The 21,300-nt window shown below is 35.7% G+C and overlaps 1 protein-coding gene across 2 annotated transcripts in view; it reads right to left on the bottom strand.

Moving 5' to 3' along the window:
* Positions 1–21,300, bottom strand: part of SEC24B (SEC24 homolog B, COPII coat complex component) — a 42,682-nt gene that overhangs the window by 20,302 nt on the left and 1,080 nt on the right. The window contains exons 2-6 of one of the 2 annotated variants that reach the window (XM_061478458.1): positions 16,942–17,646; positions 10,329–10,514; positions 5,815–5,919; positions 1,065–1,145; positions 144–322 (exon numbers count right to left, since the gene is read on the bottom strand). In XM_061478458.1, the coding sequence (XP_061334442.1) occupies positions 144–322; positions 1,065–1,145; positions 5,815–5,919; positions 10,329–10,514; positions 16,942–17,646 (1,256 nt within the window). The remainder of the gene's footprint in view (positions 1–143; positions 323–1,064; positions 1,146–5,814; positions 5,920–10,328; positions 10,515–16,941; positions 17,647–21,300) is intronic. The other variant, XM_061478462.1, reaches the window with a different exon arrangement.

The following is a 21,300-nucleotide window of genomic DNA, read 5'->3' as shown; positions in this document are numbered from 1 at the left end:
AACATTTATAGTCTCAGAAATTATAAAAAATAAAATATGGACACATGCAAAAAAAAAAAAAAAAAGAAAAATATATATCCCGTAGAAAACACTTTCCCCATGCAGTTACTTCCTGAAGTAACTTTGAAATTAAAAATACAAACCTGTGTATAGTGCTGAAACCCAGGATGGTGTCCTGGATTACTGGGCTGCACAGGAGTAGGTGCCGCGTTTTGGTAGCCAGGCTGCAGTGTTGGATATCCGTAACCAAAAGGCTTAGAAGCTTTTGGTGTTTGTGGGGCTGATGAAGCAGGAACTGGGCTGCTGCTCACAGAATGTGTCTCTGGAAGAACAAACAAACAAACAAAAAAAAGCAAAAACCCACAGGTATTGAATTTTTTTGAAGTATTACTACTCCTTTTATAATTTAAATGTCGTCCTAAAACCAACAAAACTTCCATTTTAAGTTTTTGCATTAAGTTGTGTATCTTCACTGACTAAATAAATTATCAGTTACTGCAATTAGGCTGTTAAAGAGGGCATACATGGGAAGATGATCATAGGCCTAGGCAGCTACTAACAAAAGGCTATCTTATCAAACAAAAACAAAAAAATCAATCAAATCAATAGATCGAACAAATTTAAACTTGATGCTATTATTCTTTATGCCTTCAGGATATCCTGATATCCTTGATGTTTCAAAACTTGAACTGCATATCAACTATTACCAGTAACTTATGTTAAAACAATCAGGCATATAGTATAACCTAGAGAAAGATGCTTGCTTTCACATGAAGCATAATTTCAGCATTACCCTCAATTTTGCAATGGAAAGTATGACTTATGACGCAGGGAATTTTTATCAAATGGTTACTTCAATGTAAAAACTGTGAAGAGCGATTAAAAAAGTCAGGTATGTTCTCTCTGCTGACTGCCCCCATGCTGTTCATAAGCATTTCCTTCCACCTACTTGTTAATTAACAATAAGCAGCACTCAGAATAGAAAAAAAAAAAAAATCATAACCAGTAAATATGTAAGTCTCTAAACAAAAATTTTCATAATGAGTATGTAATAAACTGCTTACCTGGATAGCCACCTCCTTCCAGGGCATCATAATTGTTCAGAACAGGAGAGGCACTGCTTGTAGTAGAGGAACTATCAATTGCTGGGAGGACAAAAATAATTTAAAGTTAGATGCTTCAGAAATAGCAAATTTTTGAGAAATAAAGAGACTGAGATTTTTTTCCTAAGAACTTTGGTAAGAAACTGTCAAGAAAGTTCCTGGGAAAAAACAGCACTTCAGCCCTATAACTTGACAGCTGTTACTACTGCAAAGAGGAGGGGGAGGAAGAGAAACAACTGATGTGATACTAAAGCAAGCAAGCAAGCAAGCACATGCCCAAGAAATAGCAAGAGAGAGATCAATGGGAAAAGGACAAAAACAACGAAAAGAGTTGTTTCTTGAGATAAAAAATATTTTCTATTAAACTGTCTAGGCTACATCAACTGATGCCTTGCACAATCTCCGTCATGACTTCCTTCGTAACTGCAACCAACAGAAGACTCCTATCGTCTTCAGAGTATGCACCATCCCCACCTTCTAGCAAAACTGGCAAGCATACAATTCTTTCCTCCTTTCTGTAGTGTTGCAATTCAGAGCTTGTTTTGTTTTCAATGTAAAGCTTCTGTTTTCCGTAGAACTTGGTAAGAGGTCCCAGAATATTACTTTTGGTAGAGGAAAAGGTAACTATGTAAAGAGTAACCATGTAAAAAAGTAAGTAACAAGTAAATAAGTTAACTAGCCAAAAGTAAAAAAGCACATAGATACATACATGGTTGTTAATACCAAAGAGACACCTAATGCTTAATTTTTAGTTCACTCTATGCATATAACTAGAATGTCTTACTGTCAAAATACTGCAAACAAAAAAAATATTTAAAAACATTTCTTCAAGTGTGACTTCACATACATTTCCAAAGAAAAAAGGCCAAAGACATTAAAACACCCCAAGCCATGAAGTGCCACAGAAAAGGAGGATATTTAAGATTTCAGAAAAGACAATTATATATATAACTTTTGTGACAGAACACACTTAGAAGAGATTTACTGATACTGTTGTACTCAGAAGGATCAACTGTGACCACACATCCTACTGTGAAGCTGAAAGTATATTAGGGGAGAAATTCAGTGGGGGAACATGAGAGATTTGATCCCACTTCAACTGAGATTTCAAAGTTAAGAGACCCCTGCATATGGAAACATAAAGCATCCCTGACATCTGGGACACACATTAATATCATAGTGACAACGTGACTGTATAGATTATTTTTGAGCATTTTGCCTTTAAAGCATTCAGCTAAGAAATAGAAAACTACTCCAAAAACCCCAAAACACTAACAATGCATTTTATTTTAAATATATTAACGCTGCAAAACTAACACAATGTTAGTTTTCAGATTGTTCTTCACTGTAAATTTCCCTTTGACCTTGAAGTTTATAAAAGAACATAACTGCAAGATTCATTTTCCTACCAAATTTAATCATTCCTTCTATTCTAGAAGCTTAAGGAAACAGGATTTGCTATTTTTATCCTGAGCTATTTGCTATTTTATCCTGAGAAACACAGCTTGTAAAGGTTTGGGAAGTCCTAGTACACAAAAGCCAAAATAATGCTTTTATTATTTCAAGAAGATCAAGATTTAAGAATTTTCAAGAAGTACTTTTTTTGTCTGACCAGAAGCTAGTTCTGCATTTCAAAAGACATACCAAGAGGTTATAAGCACAGTTGTGAACATATAAAACACTAGTTCAAACTTTCTGATTTCACCACTATGTCACTCTTTACAGAGTTCTTCCCACAGTAAATTGCATTCATAAACTCACATCCACCTATATAATTTGATGAGTTTGCTCTTTTCACTAGGAAGGCATTAATGATAGTGATTTGCAAAGAAATATTATAGACTTCCCAAGCTCTGCCAGAAAAGTTAATAGAAACCAATTTGACAAATATATGAAAAAATATATTTTTAAAGCATGCTGTAAGTAAAAATAATGCAAATTAGTCATACTTCTACTACTACTACAAAAAAAAAAATCTATGTATCATTTCCAACATACAGAAAAGTTCCAGTTAGAAGGTATAAACTCAGGTATTTTGAACCACAAAGTCTGTCTAATTAAAAATAAGAAAGTGAATCCTATTTCTGAATATCTCACATGCTAACTGAAGACCTGTCACTTCCAGTCTTGGCTTCTAAAGAACTTTCAGATTTTGTAAGATATTCCTCAAAACTGTCAGACGTATAAGAATTACAATGTGTCCTATTCTACTTTCCACGGGAAAACAAGTATTTGACCCAAAACCAGCGAGAGTTATACAGCTTACTGCAGACCAAATGTGGCTTCAAACTCTACAGTGGTCACATGTGTCATGGAGATCTCACAGATGCTCCAACAATAAAAAACCCAAGATCTTCTACAAAATTAAAGAACAGTTTTCCTATGCTTGAATTAAGCTATAACAGCTGTAAAAGTTTATTTGAGCATAATAAGGACCAGACAAGAACATATTGCAAAGACAGAAAAAATGTTTTGTTAACACTGCTTAGATAAAAATAATACTTAGAACATGCTTTTACAGTTGTTATTTTACCAATATAAATTTTGCTTTCAGAGTTTTCAAGAACTCTTTGGCAACATATAAGATCTAACTGGTAAGAGTGATAAAAAAGTGAGAAGCTACACAAACACAAGCAAACAGATGTCCAATACCTATTCTTCATAAAAACAGTACCAAAGCATGAGCTAGAAACCTGTCTACAAAATGTAGTTAGGATGTATACTAACTCCAGTGACAGGGCATAAAAACAGAAAGCTTACTGATCAGGTAGCCTACATATTGAACTTGTGCGTCCTTTAACTCTTTCGTGTAAGATAAATTTAAATACAATGATAGCTCAAAGGTTACAGGCTTTATCAAAGTACAGGACTTGAGAAAGATGGGAGGGAGTATGAAAACTTTGGTAGGTTTAGGAAACAAAGTAAGGAAACAAAGGTTGCAATTGCTAAAAAAAACAAAAAAAACAAAAAAAACAACAAACCAAAACCCAAACCCCTTACATTTACATTGATAGAAACCTTTGCATAGGATTAGGCAAAAAAATCAGTAAGTAGTTCTACAATAGAAAAACCACCAAAAGCCAGAATGCTCTCCTGTCTTTTTTAGACTACTCTTTAGAAAGCAGAATTCAAACAGCAGCTGTACCACAACAGCCAAAGCAAATTTTATATCCCAAAGTAGGATTGCTTTCTAGCTGTTATAGTCTAATTACTCATTACTTTAGAAAAAAAGTAATTACAAAGTATCCTTAGATTTAAAAAGTGGAGTTATTCTAGAGTTCCTATCCATAATTTAATACCAATACTGAAGCCTGTTGAAAGATCAATTGTGTTACCACACAAAGGAAAACACTGAATCAATTACCTGAAAGAGCCAGAATTACATAGGATATGCAAACTATCCTAATACCTTTGCTCCCCTAGGATGGGGGTAATAATATCACTTATATTGATACTACTGCACCCTCCAAACATTGTCTTTCTCTAGCTAGAACAGTAAGTGTCTTTGGCTGAAAATGCCTTCCTCCTAGGAAAAACAACAACAGCAACTATTTACTTCTAATGTTCTAATTATTCAACGTAACAGTTGAATCCATATTATCCAAACGGATAACATGAATCCACCACACTATTTTTGACTTGGGTGTCATCCCTGTTTTGCTCCATTCTTCATGATATCTTGTGCACTAAGCTATTTTCAAAGTACCCTAGTTTTATATTTAAATACAACTCAGAATTATATGGCACTGGTTTTTTTTTTGTGCTCAGCTACAATATGAATTATAAGCTTAAAGTAAAAGTTACAAAAGTTTGCTATCCCCAAACTGCACACACAAATTGGAATAGCATATCAGCACAAGGTACATGCAATTGCAGATACTTCCATCTGTCAACACAGGTAGATGTCTAATGTTTAATCTCAAGAAGCTTTTTACAGTGTTACCATGCATATATAGATTGTAAATGGTTTTCTTTAAGTTGGAAGAAAATGTTAGCATTCAAGCAACTAAGGTGGTGAGAAACATCAAACTCAAAGCCAGACCGTTCTGACAAAATACAGGCAGAATCCTTGCAACCATGAACGTAACATTTCAATCAATCAGGACAAACTGCTTCTTAAAAAAATAAAAAAAATTTAAAAAAGTAAGCAAAAGTTCTTAAGTTCCCTACAGAACAAAGACGTTAATACTGAACCTACATGCTTGAGACATATCTCAAGAAAAAAAAAAAGCAGCACAAATTAATTTACTGTCTTAAAAATCACGCTTATTATCTTTCTATATTTACTTTACTATCTTAATTTTAAGAGTTCCCTATGCGTAAGATGAGAAACAGGTAAATACAAACTAGTATCTAGTTGCTTAACATAAGCAATTACCAGTCTAAGTTCTAGAGCTAGTTACTTTAAGAGTTTAAAACCTACTGCAAATCAAAACACTAAAAATAAGGGAGACTTGCAAGTTGTGACTATTACTTTGTTAGCTATATAAACCATCTGATACTAATATGAGAAAAGACAACCACTTGCTGACTACTATTGAATTCCTTTTTGTTACTACACTAAAAACAGCTGAGAAACTTCTAGTTAACTTGATATATGACGCATCAGAGTGACGTTTTATCTTAAAGGAAAAACGTTTCAGGGGATGGAAATATGGAACATGACTTGAGTAGGAAGAGAACAAGATACTGGTGTAAAGCTAAAGCCAACCTGCTTCCTCATCCTCCTCATCCTCTTCCTCATCATCTGAACTTGATGACAAGGGAGCTGGTGCAGAGCTAGCTTGATTATTAACATATCCACCATACTGCATGCCTGTGAAGTGGAAAGCACAAACATAAGAATCAGACAGACAGGAAAGATGAGAAATGAAGTCACAAATCACTGCATTAAAAGCAAGAGAAATTAGCCGTTCTAGAGAAAATCCCAACATGCGAAAAGTTAGATCTACAACCCTAGACTATAGAGCTATAGCTCATATATGAACTATATTAGCAGTACAACAAAAGCAGTTTTTAGTGGGCTAGTTTAGCAAAGTATTAGTACCAGAGGAAACTTCATATATATGTGTGTGTGTGTGTGCATGTATATCAGGAAGTTAACACACAGAGACTTTTTATATATGTATTTAGTATCAGTTTGTCCACTGGAATACTTTCAGAAGTTAATACCTAGAACAAAATTAACTCCCTCCTAGACAAATTTTTATTGTGCTATGAAAACATTAATATTGAACTTTTGCTTGGCACATCTGTCCCTTTTAAGACAAGAATAATTCATGCTGGAATTCTGAACAGTGTCAAAAATTAATGAAATATACTGCTGCTGCAATATGCGAGAGTACAGACGTACCTCTGCAACAGAGCCAGTGAAATTTAAGATGGGTAAATACGAAAACTTGGTTAGTCTTATTTTTAAGTTAATTCCTAAATTCAGGCTCATAGACCCACATTTAAGCACCTAAACGTATTATTCACTTTAAAGACCTGGTGACAATGCAACAATTTTTAACACTGTTACCTCCAAATAATAATCTATAAGGTTTTTTGGTAGTCATTTGGGGTTTTTTGGTTGCTTGGCTGGGTTTGTTTTTTCTTGGTCTGGTTTATATATTTTTTTATTATTTTTTTTAATTTATGTGTGGGGGTTTGTTTCATTTTGTGATTTTATTTGGTTTTGTTTGTTTTTTTAATATCTACCTGAACATGCGAACAATACACAAAAGCAACACATACAGTATTTTAAAACAGTAAAGCATGCAGCAATGGCTTAGAACTGATTTTCTACATTACTCATTATTGATGCAATTTCAGCACCTCCAAGAAATCTTAAGTTTTTCTTTTCACCAGGTAGGGTTAGCAAGGATTTTAAATGGTCTGTAGTCATATTTAAATATATGCAAATGACTACTGCTTCTCTTAGCAATCCAATGGATTGCTATAACAAGAAAATATCCTAATTCTTCAAAGTTCTTTAAAATTGTTCAGACTTTTGAGAACTTGGGATTTTTTTTTCCCCTGTGCACTGTGGCACCACGAGTGTACTTTAACGTTACAAAGCACTATGGAAGTGTCATATGTTATGCATAATCTAAAACCATCACAGTAATAATCTCCCATCCACAACTTATTATCAACTCTATCAACTTGTATTTTACTTAAAATACAGGATAAAAATGCTGTTAGTTTAATGTATTTTTAAAAAGGTTTAGCAAATAGACCCAAGAGGACCACTTCAATTTCACTTCTGGAAAAACAACAGAATGTAGGTGAAGAATACCTATTCAAATAGTGTGAAAAAAAAAGGAGCAAAACCATATCACTGTATTCTTGAGAAGCTGAACTTTCATACAGAAGTTAGTGAGACTGACATGATTACATTTACTCTACTGCATTAATACTCATTCGATTCCAATCGAGTTTCTCCACAAGTAGTCACAATGATAAAGACACAAAAAAAAATAAAGCCAAGTGTGACCTAGGAGGTACAAAGCTTCAGTTTCTTCATACTGCTAAAACACTAACTCAAGTGATTCATAGGACTAACTCAAGTGAGTCATAGTCCCATCTTTTATGAGGGCTATTGGATGCACTTCATAAGAGATTTAAAAAAAAAAACCCCAAACCCAATATTCTCTGCGCAAAACCAGACTACAGCCAAGGAGGCTATGTCTTTTCTCAGGCTTGGGAGAGCTACGGAGGGAAAAGACAGAACAACTGCATTATTGTGGAGGAAAACAAAACAACTTAAATAATTAACATGCAATTAAAACGGAAAAAAAGTCAGGATGGTAAGAAGAAACACACTTGATGGGCACAGTGAGAGAGTGCAAAGACAGACCTCTAACAAATACCATGTACAAAAATAGGAGAAGAAAGAAAAATCTAGCTGCAAAGGGCATACCAACGCAAAAATTCCAAGCACGGGCAGATGAGACGAGACTGAGTTAGTTATTTTACTAATATTACTTTGGAGTCTTTGGAATGCTTTTTGGAAGAGAAAAAAAAAAACAAAACAACCAACCCAACTTCTACTAAAACTCCCACTTTTCCAGTCACTGGTCACACACATGACAGATGCATGTGTTCAGAAAGAATACAGAAGGAGATTAAAAAAATATGCTGGTGACAGAAATTTAGGCATCATGGACTATATTACTATGAATCCTCTGACTGGTGTGACTTGTAACATCCTTATGAGTTTGCATAGATTATTTATATTCATTGCCAGCAGTACTACAAATTTCTGGCTTTAGGATACTCCTTGCGCTGTGCTAGCACTACTGTCCAGGCACAAAAAACATGAGAACGAATCTGACTGAAAAATAACCTAGTTTAAAAGTCATTCTCAGCTGGAAATGCATCCCATTCTGTTCTACTGCCACCAGTAGCCGGTCATGGGGGAGAAAGCAACTGAAGGCCAGAAATGGGTGACTGAAGACAGCAGTTTCAAGTGCCACCACGTGCCTAACCATGACTTCTGTTGTGACAACTCAGTTCTGCTTAGTTTCTTATATAGAGTTACTAATAATGTGAAAATCTCCCACCCTTAGAAGCACAAAAGCTTACTTTGAAATCATTATTTGAGTGAATTACTTCAAGGTCTGGCTTAAAATGTAACCACGTATTTAAATTGTCACAGATTTCTTGCACTGGAAACTTAGATACCAATGTACCTGTAATGTAATAACCTACTGTGTTTTACAGACCCTAGAAATATAGGCGGAAGGACACAAAGGGGTAAACTGAGCTAAGAACTCATTTACCTATGAAACAAACTAACTATTTAGTTATGCTTCATACCATGAAGGACTTACAAAACATACATTTTATGTGGCTTAAATTCCATAATGGAGCCAGACTGAAAATTAAATAAACACATGCAAAAATAAACTATATTCGGAAGATCTTTAACTGGCTCTCTACCCACAACACACATATATTCAATGAAGTTAGCATGGTATTAAGATCTTTAATATTACAAACAGTAGTCCTTACAAAAACGAATCCTACTTCATTCTTAAACTCAAAAACTCCTGACATCTTTATATTCCTCACACAGGTATAGAGCTGGTTTTAAAGTGTGCTCATACACACAGTGCATTATTATTCACTTATATGGAAGTATTTGAATTCAATGCATTTGGTAGTGACCACAGTGATTTTTATTTAATGTACTAAGTATTCACACATTATATAGGAATCACTGCAAGAACATATGTATTGCACATCAAGGCAAGCACAGTTGAACAGCTAAAATTGTTTCTAATGAGAAAAAGTATGTGATTTCTTTGGAAGATGAAGCAACAGTTTTTCCCAAGAAGCACATCTACAGTATAAATTCTACCTCATATCAAAGTCAACCATGAAACTCTGCAAGAGCCAAGCACAGTTTCAAAAACTGATTTATCATTTTCCTCAAAATGTCACACTGTACATAGGACTTTAAAGCAATGAAGAATTATCTTTTTGCCTGTAAGATATGCTGATTCACAGACAAGCTGTTTTTTCACATTCTCCAATCCACCAGGAAAAGAAGGAAATTGAGGAAAAGAGGAAATTTAAATGTTTATGTCAGAGGATTTTGAAATTTAAGAATAAAAACCCATACTGTGACAGTCACACACCACACTTCTGAGAATTATTTTTGAATACTAAATGTATCCAACTGTTTGTGGAAAAATTAATGCTTACTTCCTCATACACCAAATAAGAATTTAAAATTCTGAAATAACCAAGAGAAAACACAGCCTCCTTACCCCCTAAAAAACAACCAAACAAACCAGCACAGTACATTAGATATAGAATACTAAATACAGAAATGTGCAACAGTCAACAGACAAGTCAAACCATAAGGGCAGAATTCACATGGCTGAAGACTCAACTGATTCTTTCGTTACTTTTAAAACTTTCCTCCAAGAACTTAAAATAGCGAGCAGCTTTTTAGAAGAATGAGGGAACTAAAAGAAGAGGTTTTGAGGAAGAGACATGTAAGACCAACAAGACAAAAATGCTAAAGGAGACGTGACCAAATGAAATCAAACAGAAAAGCTAAGAGAAACTAGAACCAAGGTCGCATACAACAAGAACACTGAGGGAGCATGAAGAGATGCAAAAGGTGTAGTCCAGTCATACAAGCACAGAAAAGCAGCAATAAAGGTTCCAAGGTGTGCATGTGGAACAGGGCAGAAATCTGTACTGTAACTTCCCATTCCCTTTTAGTACCTTCCTGAAGGCCCAGCTCTGGTGACTGTGCAACAGAAGGTGAAGACTGTGGCTTGGAAGAAAGGCTTGGAGCAGGTGTCCTTACTGGTGAGATCACAGGAGAGGAAGCAGATGTTCCAGCCCCAGGCTTGGTGTACAGAATGCTCTGGCTCACAGAATGCACAGGCTGTGAAGAATCACCACCACCTGAAGACAACAGCAGAAAGCAGGAATGCTTTGGATTTGTACAGTTACACAATAAAAGCAATCACATTTGATTTCACAGTAACTACAAAAATAATACAGTACTTCAAAAAAGTTTATACAAAAGAGTTGGTTTTTTTTATTAAATATAACGTTAAAACTCCATTAAAATGAACAAACTGCTCTGACAGCTAACTGCAAAAAAGGAAATCATGATACAGCAAGATCAAGATTAAGCAAAAGCTAAACTGATCCATTTTTGACTGATCCTCATAACTCCATGTCCTCACAGGTTCCTCTTCCCGGGTAAGAGGAATGCAGTCCATGCAGGGTAACTCCCTTTCAATATTCCTCCCAGAGACAGGAAACCTGAAAGTCAGCTGTGCAGCAGACCAACATTCTGCCTTCCTCACAGGCCTGGTACTTTGTGATTTTGATACTCAGTTATGAGACTATATTCCAAGCAGTCTGTTTCAACCAACCCTGAGTATTCCACAGAACTTCTGATGTGTTTCAAACATCTGGACCAGATATATTCTCCTTAAAAAAAAAAAGTCAAGATTAGTGCTTTGAGAGATCTGGCAAAATTCAGTTGAAATTCCTATCAGATAAGGACAACATAACTTCAATTAAGTTAGCTTTTAATAGGGTCACTCCTTGTTTATGAACTGAAAAAATTCATCATATTGATTCTTTCCAAAATCCTGACAGACAAGCTGTTAAAAATAATAATAAGGAAATCTGACCAATACTACTTCGTAAACAGAAATTAAGCAAGAACAAAATTCACCATTTGTACTCATCTAAGTTACAGAATTCACTGGATGATGCACCTGTAATACTAACATTGCTTCCTTTGCACATATAGCAGTACAGTTCATATATTCCCTGACTTTTCCTTAAGTAACGGGGTTGATATCTGGAAGGACTTTAGGGGAAGTTGAGTCTTTTAGAAGGAGCAAAAAGAAGAGGCGGCTTAAAATTATTCCTCTGCTTTTCAAATTCACTGCCAAAAATAACAGCATACATTTTCAGCACCCTAATGGAACTTTCATTTATTATGCAGTTTTCAAACATAATGTTGAGTATACAGACAGCTTTCACACAAGTGTTATCAAAATCCAAATTAAAAGATGTATTTCTTCGAAGGTCATGGACACAGCATTTTCTATTGAAATGTACTTGCTATAACCTCTGCTTCTACACATTACGTCTTGAGGACTCCCCATGAAAGCATCAGCATCTGTCAGCAGAAATATTCTTGTCAGGGTAGCAACACAGCTCCCTCAAAGCAAGATATGCAAGAAGACAAGGGAAGCTCTTTGCAACATTACTGTGCTTACCCAGGTTCTGTAGCAGAGAGAGTTATTTATGGGGTTATGGTATTTTCCATACTTCAAGTCAATACAGTGATGTTGGCAACATCAAGCACTGCTGTAAAGCATGCCAAATGCTGTAACGCCAGTGTCACATATTCAAAACCAAAACCAATTTACACCCAGATTAACTGAAAATGTACTTCAAGCCAAGTACTAGTACCTATTCTCAGAAGTTATCCAAGATATCCTTCAAAAATGTAACTTTTTCACTTTTTCTTTGTAAAAAAAATCCAACCTGCAAAATTATACATTAAACTTTATTTGGTGGCTCTGGAAAGCTCTTGAAAGCCATAAATAACCAAGACCAAAGGAAACACTTCAACAAAGTTAATCTTAAAAAAGAACACATTGTTAGTAGCTATCATCACATGAGACAAATGTATGGTTATGGTAATTATGGTATCAATTTTTTCCTTTTCCTCTGGCAAGTAAGCAGCTTGGACTCTGTCATGTAAGTACTGATTAATTTAGGATTGCATATTTTAGCTCATGACAAAGCTATACTCTAAACTGATGTTCAGTCCAAGTTTCCCATCAGCTTATGCAGCCCAATCAGGCCATATAACATTGCCACTAACCAATCCCATGAGAAGCCAAGGGCTTTGTCAGGCTGCAATAAACATAAAACCCAATCTCACAGACACAGTATTTTCTGTTTCTCACCTTCCACTCCGCTCACCTATAATGGGCACTGAAGTCTTCCCTTGTGCCATTCAACCACGAACATCTCTTGTACTAAAAATGACCAAGTATACCACTTGGTTACAAAAGCCATGTACTAATAAAGCTCTACAGCTAAAAGGTATGTTACAGTAAGAATCTGCATAGCTGTGCAAACTAGCAGTTTAAGTCACCTTTTTCTCTACGCACTGTAACTTAAAAGTTTTTACTTAATTTCCAACTTGAGACCTACAGGTATTGTAGTTCAAAAAGCACAGTACCACAGTACCTTCTCAACTTTTCAGAAGAGATATAAGAACTATTCCTTTTGAGCTGCTATAGCCCTCCTGGTCTTCCACCCCCCTCCAACATAACATGCAATTCCTGCCTTAAGATTTAACACCTCCCTGCAGTTAGGAAGATAGGACTGTGTTGAAAGACAAACTTTCTGTATCTCAGCTACAGTCCTTCCTCTTTTTCCAACTACACCTATATTAGCAGATTTACAGGGTTTTAACCTACATTCCTAAGAAACTGGGGAAGCAAGGACTTTAAATCCTGATCTGACACAAGGGGGGAAGTACGTGAATGAGATCAAGAAATTAAAGTGTCTCCTGCTCAAGCAGACGGCCTATGATTACAGGACAGTGGACTAGGAAGCAAAGAAACCCTGACCTATCCCCACAGAGGGAATTCTCTTATCTCCCCCCTTCTCAGGGATGAGTCCACTAAAATTTAGGCATCCTGGCCGACATCCACACTGACTGGAAAGCACCAAGAAAAATCAGAGTGCACCAACTTCAGTTGAAATAAGCTGAAAAAAACCCCAACCCCAAACCCACTAAGGAAAGCTACTGAGCTAGAAAGACAAAAAGCCTAAATAATACAAAGTGCGTTATTTACACAGCACAACACCATTTCTGGACATACCTATACCAACACTGTTCTGCTGAAATAGAGAATTTAAGAGTAGAAGAGGGTGTTTTTGCTAGATGAAACTAGTTTAAACCAGCAAGCAGAAATATATTTCTTTTCTACTTTATTTATACTCCCTAAAGCAAAGAAAATTATCCTCACTGGCTGCTATTTACCAAAAAAGTCAACTTCCAGAAAAAGATCCCTCTTCAAATAAATTTCTTCTTTAGAAATCTCAGCAAGCTTCACTGAAAATACCTCAGTGATTCTAGATAGTGGCTACTGAACTTTCTGAAAAAGATTTTTGTTGCAGTTCTGTGCCCTTAGTACATGACATACAGCAGCTCAGGGCTTTGATCTGAACAGTTTCAGCATTTTAGGGGCTTTCTAAGCCCCTACACAAATAATTTTCTTTAAAAATCCAATTGTAAGTCCAAGGCTTAGAACTTCTCTGATTCAACTAGAAAACAATTCAGAAATCATCAAACTTCTGAAAAGCTCATGCCAGTCTAGATTTCTTAAGTCCTGATTAAACATAGATTTTATTAAAAACATGGCATTCTTCTATAGAAAGAACACTTCATTTTCATCACAGAGAGCTTTCAGTGTTCACTGACTGCGCAAAACTGCTGTTGAAAAATACATTAAGACAGCATCCTGAACTACAGTATTTGTAAGATTTGCTTATTTATAATTTGAGGGTTATAAGGGGTCTTCTTTCACAGCACAGCAGCAATAGCATGAAACTGTCTTATTGACACTGACTAATAGTAGTACACTGTATCAAAATTTCTTTACATGGAACACTCACAGAAAGCACTCTTAGGAATTACAGTAAATTTTCTTTTTTCCCCACTTTTGCCAAAAACTATATACAGAAAAGACTGAAACAGTTTTCCATCATTTTCTTCCTAGAGAACAGTAGGGAGGATTAAATATTCAGAAAAACTACTTTTTACAAAGCACTCCTTATTTCTTTAAATTCCTTGTGTGTTGGACTCAGACACTTTTCAAGGACATACAAGAGCAGACAAACAATTTTCAAGATCCAATTCCTTTTCTGAAAGGCTGCAAACAATTAGAATACTATACAGGAAATTACTCCATCTGAGAACAAGACAACTGCACTGGAAATTTAAAAAGCATATCAGTGTTGCAATAAGTAAATAAATTATGCCAGGACAAGACTATTACTATTTTAAAAATTGTATTTATTATATATTCATATTATTTTGTTAGTAATTATTATAAACCAGGTGTTGCAGCAATTGTATTTTTAACATATTCTAGCCAAAGACTTCAAAAAAAGTCAGATATTACAGGATGGAGTCTATTTAGCCCCAGACTTCAAAAATGGTGCCTTTAGAATTTAATAATAAAACAGCCTGGCTCTTCCTTCAGCCTACTACTGGCTGCTATCTTTATTTGCTCCTTCCCAGTCAGTAAATACAGAATCATTTGTGTGCTGAGGTTATACCAGGATTCAGAGCGAAGAGAAAAACAGTTATTCTCCAGATAAACCAGTTCCACAATCCAGTCCAAAGCACAGGGCATGCTTACCTCAGCAGCTTTGCAAGCTCAAAACAAGTTAAATGCGGTTTAAGTAATTATGCCTGCAGTCTGGCAAACAAACCAGGTACTGCAATGTTACTCAAGTGTAACAGAAACAGTGGATCAGATCAGTGTTTATTTTTGTAACTGCAAAGTGTGTACCTATTATGCACCACTACCACAGCCAGTTTGATCATCAGCACTTTGAAATTCAAGCATACTATTACTATGTTTTCTTAAGGCCATATATTAACTCAGTCACTTCATTAAGAAGGGCACTCACTGAATTAAGAAATAAGACCACCTATTGCTTACATTGCTCTTCATAGTCTGGTCAGCTTCACTTTTTACCTTTAAAACAGCTGTTCTTTATAAAAAATACTGTTATAAACAGATCACTGATTTCAAGATAGCTCCAAGGGAAATAAAATTAACAGACGTTCAAATTATAACTTTCTGTTTTCATTTTCATACAACTACTGCAAATCTTTCTATTCTGGAAAGATATCTGCATTCTCTCTAGTCCAGCTGTAGATTCTGCACTCAGGAACAATTTTTTTGGCCAGAGTTTTAAATCTTTAGTCCTTGAAAGAATTCATTTTTAAGCTCAACTGTGAAATGCAATCAACTTCAGAAGCTTTTCAAGAAGCTCCCTATTTTAATTTTTTAAACAGTATTTTGATTCATGTTTTTGAAATATTACAGAATATTGCACAGAGCACCTCAGAGACAGAATTCAAATCTACTAATATTCAAAGTACTCAAACTGACCTGAATGAGGACTCTCTACATCCTAGCCTTGGGGTAGAAAAAAGCAGTATTGAAACTAAATGCACCATTGGCATATATTGGATAAGCTTGATTTAAGCTTAGCTAGTTTTTCCAGTCAAACCTTTATCATCATCAAAAAATCAAAACCATGTTCTCTCAGAAGTCCTTGGTCTTAGAAAACCTCAGCTACAACGACTGCTAAAACAATTCCAATATTAAGCTATAATCTGAAATATCAGGCATAAAAAAGGAAACCTTCTACAGTTCTCTAATCAGTCTCAGAAAAAGAGAAAAAGCAGAAAAAGAAAACCACTATTTTAGAACAACTTTCAACTGCGTGGTCAGAAAATGACCAGTTGAGAAAGAAAATCAGAATTTTCCTGCACATGCTATTGATCTCTCAGAGAGAGCAAGACGCTTCAAGCACTCCCACACTTCTGATCTCTTCCATTCTTCCTACCAAGTACTGCCTACCCTATGAACTTGTATCAGTTTTCCCATAAAGCAGAAGCTGCAGCTGCTACCAAGATCTGAGCATACTTGTCCTCAACTTGCCCTTCATAGCTACATCCATACTAAAAATGTCAAGCTGTTGTTTAAAAAAAAAAAATAAACTAAAGCTACCAAATTACTCATTCAAATGCTCATAAAAGTATTATATCAAACAACTGCTTCCAAATCCATGCAGGCTTCCACTTTTTCTGAACTTTCTGAAGAGCATATGCACGCTCCCTTAGGTAAAATTTGAAGAAACAACTTAGATCACGACTTCGAAAAATTCTCTAGCCAGAAAAGAAGTATCTTAGTGATTAATATACGTGTTTTGGAAATTACACATTCCTTCAAAAGTGCATGAAAGACATTCCCTTCCAAGGCCACTCACATGAAAAAAAAAAAAAAGCCAATAAACTACAGCTATCCCCTAAATAGCATCTTTTCCTGTATATCTCTGTAGAAAGATGTCAGTGATACAATTAGCTGCTATTGTGAGGACTGTGGTAAAAATAAAAAAAGCTTCAAGAATTAATAAGGACAGAATTCAAAATTATGACACTGAATTTCATGTAGTGAACAAGTACAAACCAACAAAATAATGATTTCTGATGTTTCCCAGATAGGTCTGGAAGTTCACTACCCTTCAAATAACAGCATACCTGTATTTATTTGGTTGTTTACTTTAGAAACTGATCCAGCGAGATTCCTGCAGAGGTTGTCTTGAATGGACTGAGCAGATGAAGTAGTTGATAATGTTGTATTATATCCCATGGGAACATGCTGCTGAAGGGAACGAGGTACTGATGTACTCTGGCTAGAAAACGTATTTGTCTCTTTGAACTGTCCAGGAGCAGGTAGGGTCTGAGAGGTAAATGCCTGCCCGTACACACTGCCAGCAGCCACAGGATAGGAAACATTAGGATACGTGGCACCAGGAGCCAGGGGCATGGTGTAGCGATCAGAATTGAGGGGAAATCCCTGAGATGTAACTGAAGAGCTGACAGAAGTGCCGTAGTGATTATCAAATGCTGCATATGACTGCTGAGCACTTGTATGCAAGTAGGATGCACATGATATTGCTCCTTGAATAGGTCCTTCAGCTGACCCCACGGTATGGGGAGGAATATTGTTGTACAGCTGCTGCGATTCCTGTGTATTCAACGCACTGGTACCCGCAGAAGGAGTCATAACATTTTGTGCTGGTGCTGAATAGTAAGTAGGGTAGTAATTTGCTCTATACTGATTATCCAAATGTGAAGCAGCAGCTTTATTGGGCACTTGGGAATAGTGTCCTGAAGGCGCACTATAGTTTGGAGGATGCGAGTCATAGCCAGAGGGGAACTGCGCGTGACCCTGCACAGGACCTGAAACAAAGAGAAAATGTCACATGTATTAAAGGTGCATCTGCTAGTAGTGACAACGGACTCTGTACTTACTCTAATAATAAGTTTCTTCTTGGTTTCCACCACTAGTTTTGAGGCCAATTTCCATCAGCAGAAGGAGAACAAACCAAGTATAATGCACACTTCTTTACATATCCTCAATATGGTGACCAAGATACAGTGCTGCAGGGCACTTTTTTGTCTTCTGCTCTTTCATACTATGATTTTACGAAAACCAACAATTTTATGAAACTACAGAGTATCTGATAAGGCACTTCATTTCTCTTTACTGCCCGATACTTACATCAGGTATAAGAGATGTGATTTTCCTGTCACTGCAACTGGCTCTGCAACATTAGAGATTAATTACATAGTAGTCCAGTAAGGGTCAAAGAAGTACTCGTTTGCTAGAGACGCAATGTTAACTATGTTCAAACTGGTTTTCTTTTCAGTGCCAACAGATCAATGGTAAATCTGAAGGGTTTTCCTCAACTTGTTTTCCTGAACCCTGTATGTCTAAGTCACCTTTATTTCCATTTTTAAGTAGAAACATCTATAAGGTTTGAACTTCACATGAGCACACAAGAGTATAAATCCCATGAAGACCTCATTAAAAGAGACACACCTGACATTTGAAAAAGTGCTTCTTTTATTTTAAACTTCTGGTCCTTTAAAAGCAAGTTTTACAATTACAGATGACAGATTATTCCCATTATCTGAAGTGAGGTTTTGTCCATTTAAAAATTATAAAGAAATTAATTTTTGTACTGCAATTAGTAGTTGAAGCTACTAATGATGACGAGATAATTGGTCAGTTTTCAACACCGGAAATCTGCATAAATCTTTTCTGTCATTGTGAAATGTTGTTAATTGCACAGTCTGTCCTGTTGTCTTAGGTACTTTGCCTTCCTCCCAAAACACCTGACAAGTTTCTCAAAAAACAACTCCACAAGAGGATATGAAAACCTTAGCTACACACAGATGTACTGCTAAAACACTATCTCTATAATGGAAGCAGTGAAGCTCCGCTACAGACAAATTAATATTTTATAATGTTATAATGTATATCTACACGGGCATTAACACGTGAACTCCAAAAGCCTTATCAGTTTTTAAGGAGGGTGGGGGTGAGACATCACAAAAAAAAAAAAAAAAGCACAGTGCTATGGCTGTACTACTTTGTGTGGTACATAAAGCTTTGCTTGCTAGTGTCATGTTTGGTTTTCAGTTTCTCACCTGAATAACTTAACCATCTGCCATGAACCCCACCTATATATAGTCTGCGTACCCTACAACACAAACTTGCTAGCCAAGAATACCTGTTAGTTTCCTGCAACTTTTAACATCCCCTTACACACCCCAGAGAAGACTCACAACAGATCCTGCAGGTATCCTTTAGGGAATGGACAGGGGGCAGCACCACTGTGCCTTGTTAATTGCTGGCAAACGAGCCTGCAAATCAAGCACTGCTGAGCTCTCACAATACGGAATGAATGTCTAGCTCCTTCAACGACCCAGCTTCCTATTTTTGCAATATATTCAGGGATTTTGTTATTTTCAGACCTTTATCCCCGTTATGAAATTTAATGAAATTGCCCAAAAGATACAAAGCCTGAGGAAGGATGGAAAACAAGGCTAAATACATATCATAATGAAAATGATGGTCCCAAAATTCTAGTAGAGATACAAATGGTAACCTTACAAACCAACTGTAGACAACACTAGACAGAACAATGGGGATTCAACACCATTATCCTCTCAGCCTTACATTTAAATGCATTAAATTGTTAGCAAAGTCCTCCATCGCCACTGGAAAAAACATCACCTTTAGTACTGATTTAACAAGCAACATTTTATTACGCTGAGACTAGGAAAGAGGTAATTTGCCATTTAGATACAAAGCCACTTGTAAGACTACAGCAATAAAAGCTTCTTGAACTTGCAAGATTTTATTCAGAAGAACTGTATTTTAAAGCCCCAGACTTCTGAACAACAAGCCAAAAAAGGGCTTTTTTTTTTTTAAACACTTGCTTTCATTACTGAATCAAACCAAAAGCACTTTAAGAGAGAAGGAAAAAAAATACAAACAAGAATTAAAAAAAAAAAATATCCCCAAGTTATACTAAAACTAAAAGCTCCAACAGTCTCAAATGAATTTGTCACTGGACCAGCCAAAACTTTTATAAACAAAGCTGAACATCCCTTTAAATATCAGTCTATGTGCAACAGGTTGCTTGCTTTCTGCAAAAAAAATCCTTCCATCAGATCTGAGTAACTTCAAAGTTCTACCTGAAAAATCCACATTTTATGAAATTACAGCACAGAGCACTCCAACTATCTAAAAGGATGCACTGGTGTTTTCTTTCAGTTAATGAAGAAATAGCTGTACTCATATATCTAACATCTAAACTCCAGAAAACTGATGTAAAATTAAATTTCAAAATCAATTATAACCTTTCTTGTAAAATTTAGTTTCTATTGGACAGCACAGAAATTTCCAGCATGGCCTTCTCAGTTATTAATTCTCTCTATTTTCTCTCCTGTTCTTCTTCTAAAGAAACCAAACCAACCAACGAAACAAAAACCAAAGTAAGCCTTAAATTCTGTGTTATAACTTCAGAAGATTAGTACCAAAAGAAGACAGACACACTAATCTAAAAATTCTGGAATGCTATTGCTAAAGGACACAAAACGACAAATTCAGAGTTCTTGTCTACAAATCATCAAATACACACCACCGTAACATATCTTAAGGCATACAGAAGCCCAAGTTGACTATTTAGCAAGTTATAAAATAAAAATCCAAACCTATTTCTGAACAGTGTATAAATTTCTCCGTATTAAAGTGTTTCAAAGAAAATAAATGGTCTACTATAAAGTTTTAAGAAAGTTGTTTTTAAGAATATTATCAGCAGCAAGGAGTTGATTAAAATAACAAATAGTAATGATGGTTCTTTAAAAATCAATTTCAGTCAGTTAAAAACACAAGAAGAAAGCATGATGTTAGTTTCTATTTGTTTCTGTGAAACATACTTTCAGGGTACTGATGCTGTAGTAGCTGTGCACTGATAATGCTATGTTTTTCAGTAAAAGCCATGCAGGTTGGCATTTTCTGAATAATTTTGACAAAGCTTAGCATTAGAATACTAATCTACCATTTAATTACATTCCTTTTCGGTCACTTCAACGACTTTTGCGCTATATGCAAACTGATTCAAAACCTACTTTATAGGCATGTAACTGCTTATCACCTAACTACCCCTTTGACATGAGAAAAATTCAGCAGTAAAAATTTTTCCATGTCATTATCCTGCATACTGACTTGCGCAGAAAAACTGCCTGTGTTCAAAACAGCCTGACTACAAAATAAAGGGTTAAACAGTAAAAGCTAAACCTCTAGGCAAGCAAGAGGCATAATTTAGATACCATACTATCATTAGGTGGGGACAAAGCTCATACAGACAACCTGAAAAGTTAACGAGGTTAATAAAAAACTGATTTTATAGCACACCAATTTAAAAATTAGGCAGTGAACGCCAATTAATTCATAGTACAAGTAGTATCAGCACCTCTCCCTCTGAAAAGGAAGTCAGTATTTTGGGATTTTGAACTCTTTTACCTTTGTTTTTCAGTGAC

This window comes from Pezoporus flaviventris, unplaced genomic scaffold (assembly GCF_033815535.1).
Source record: "Pezoporus flaviventris isolate CSIRO_AGI_PZ_B2104156 unplaced genomic scaffold, CSIRO_AGI_Pfla_v1 ptg000002l, whole genome shotgun sequence".
Lineage (NCBI taxonomy): Eukaryota > Metazoa > Chordata > Aves > Psittaciformes > Psittacidae > Pezoporus > Pezoporus flaviventris.
This window is presented reverse-complemented; position numbering and strand designations above follow the sequence as displayed.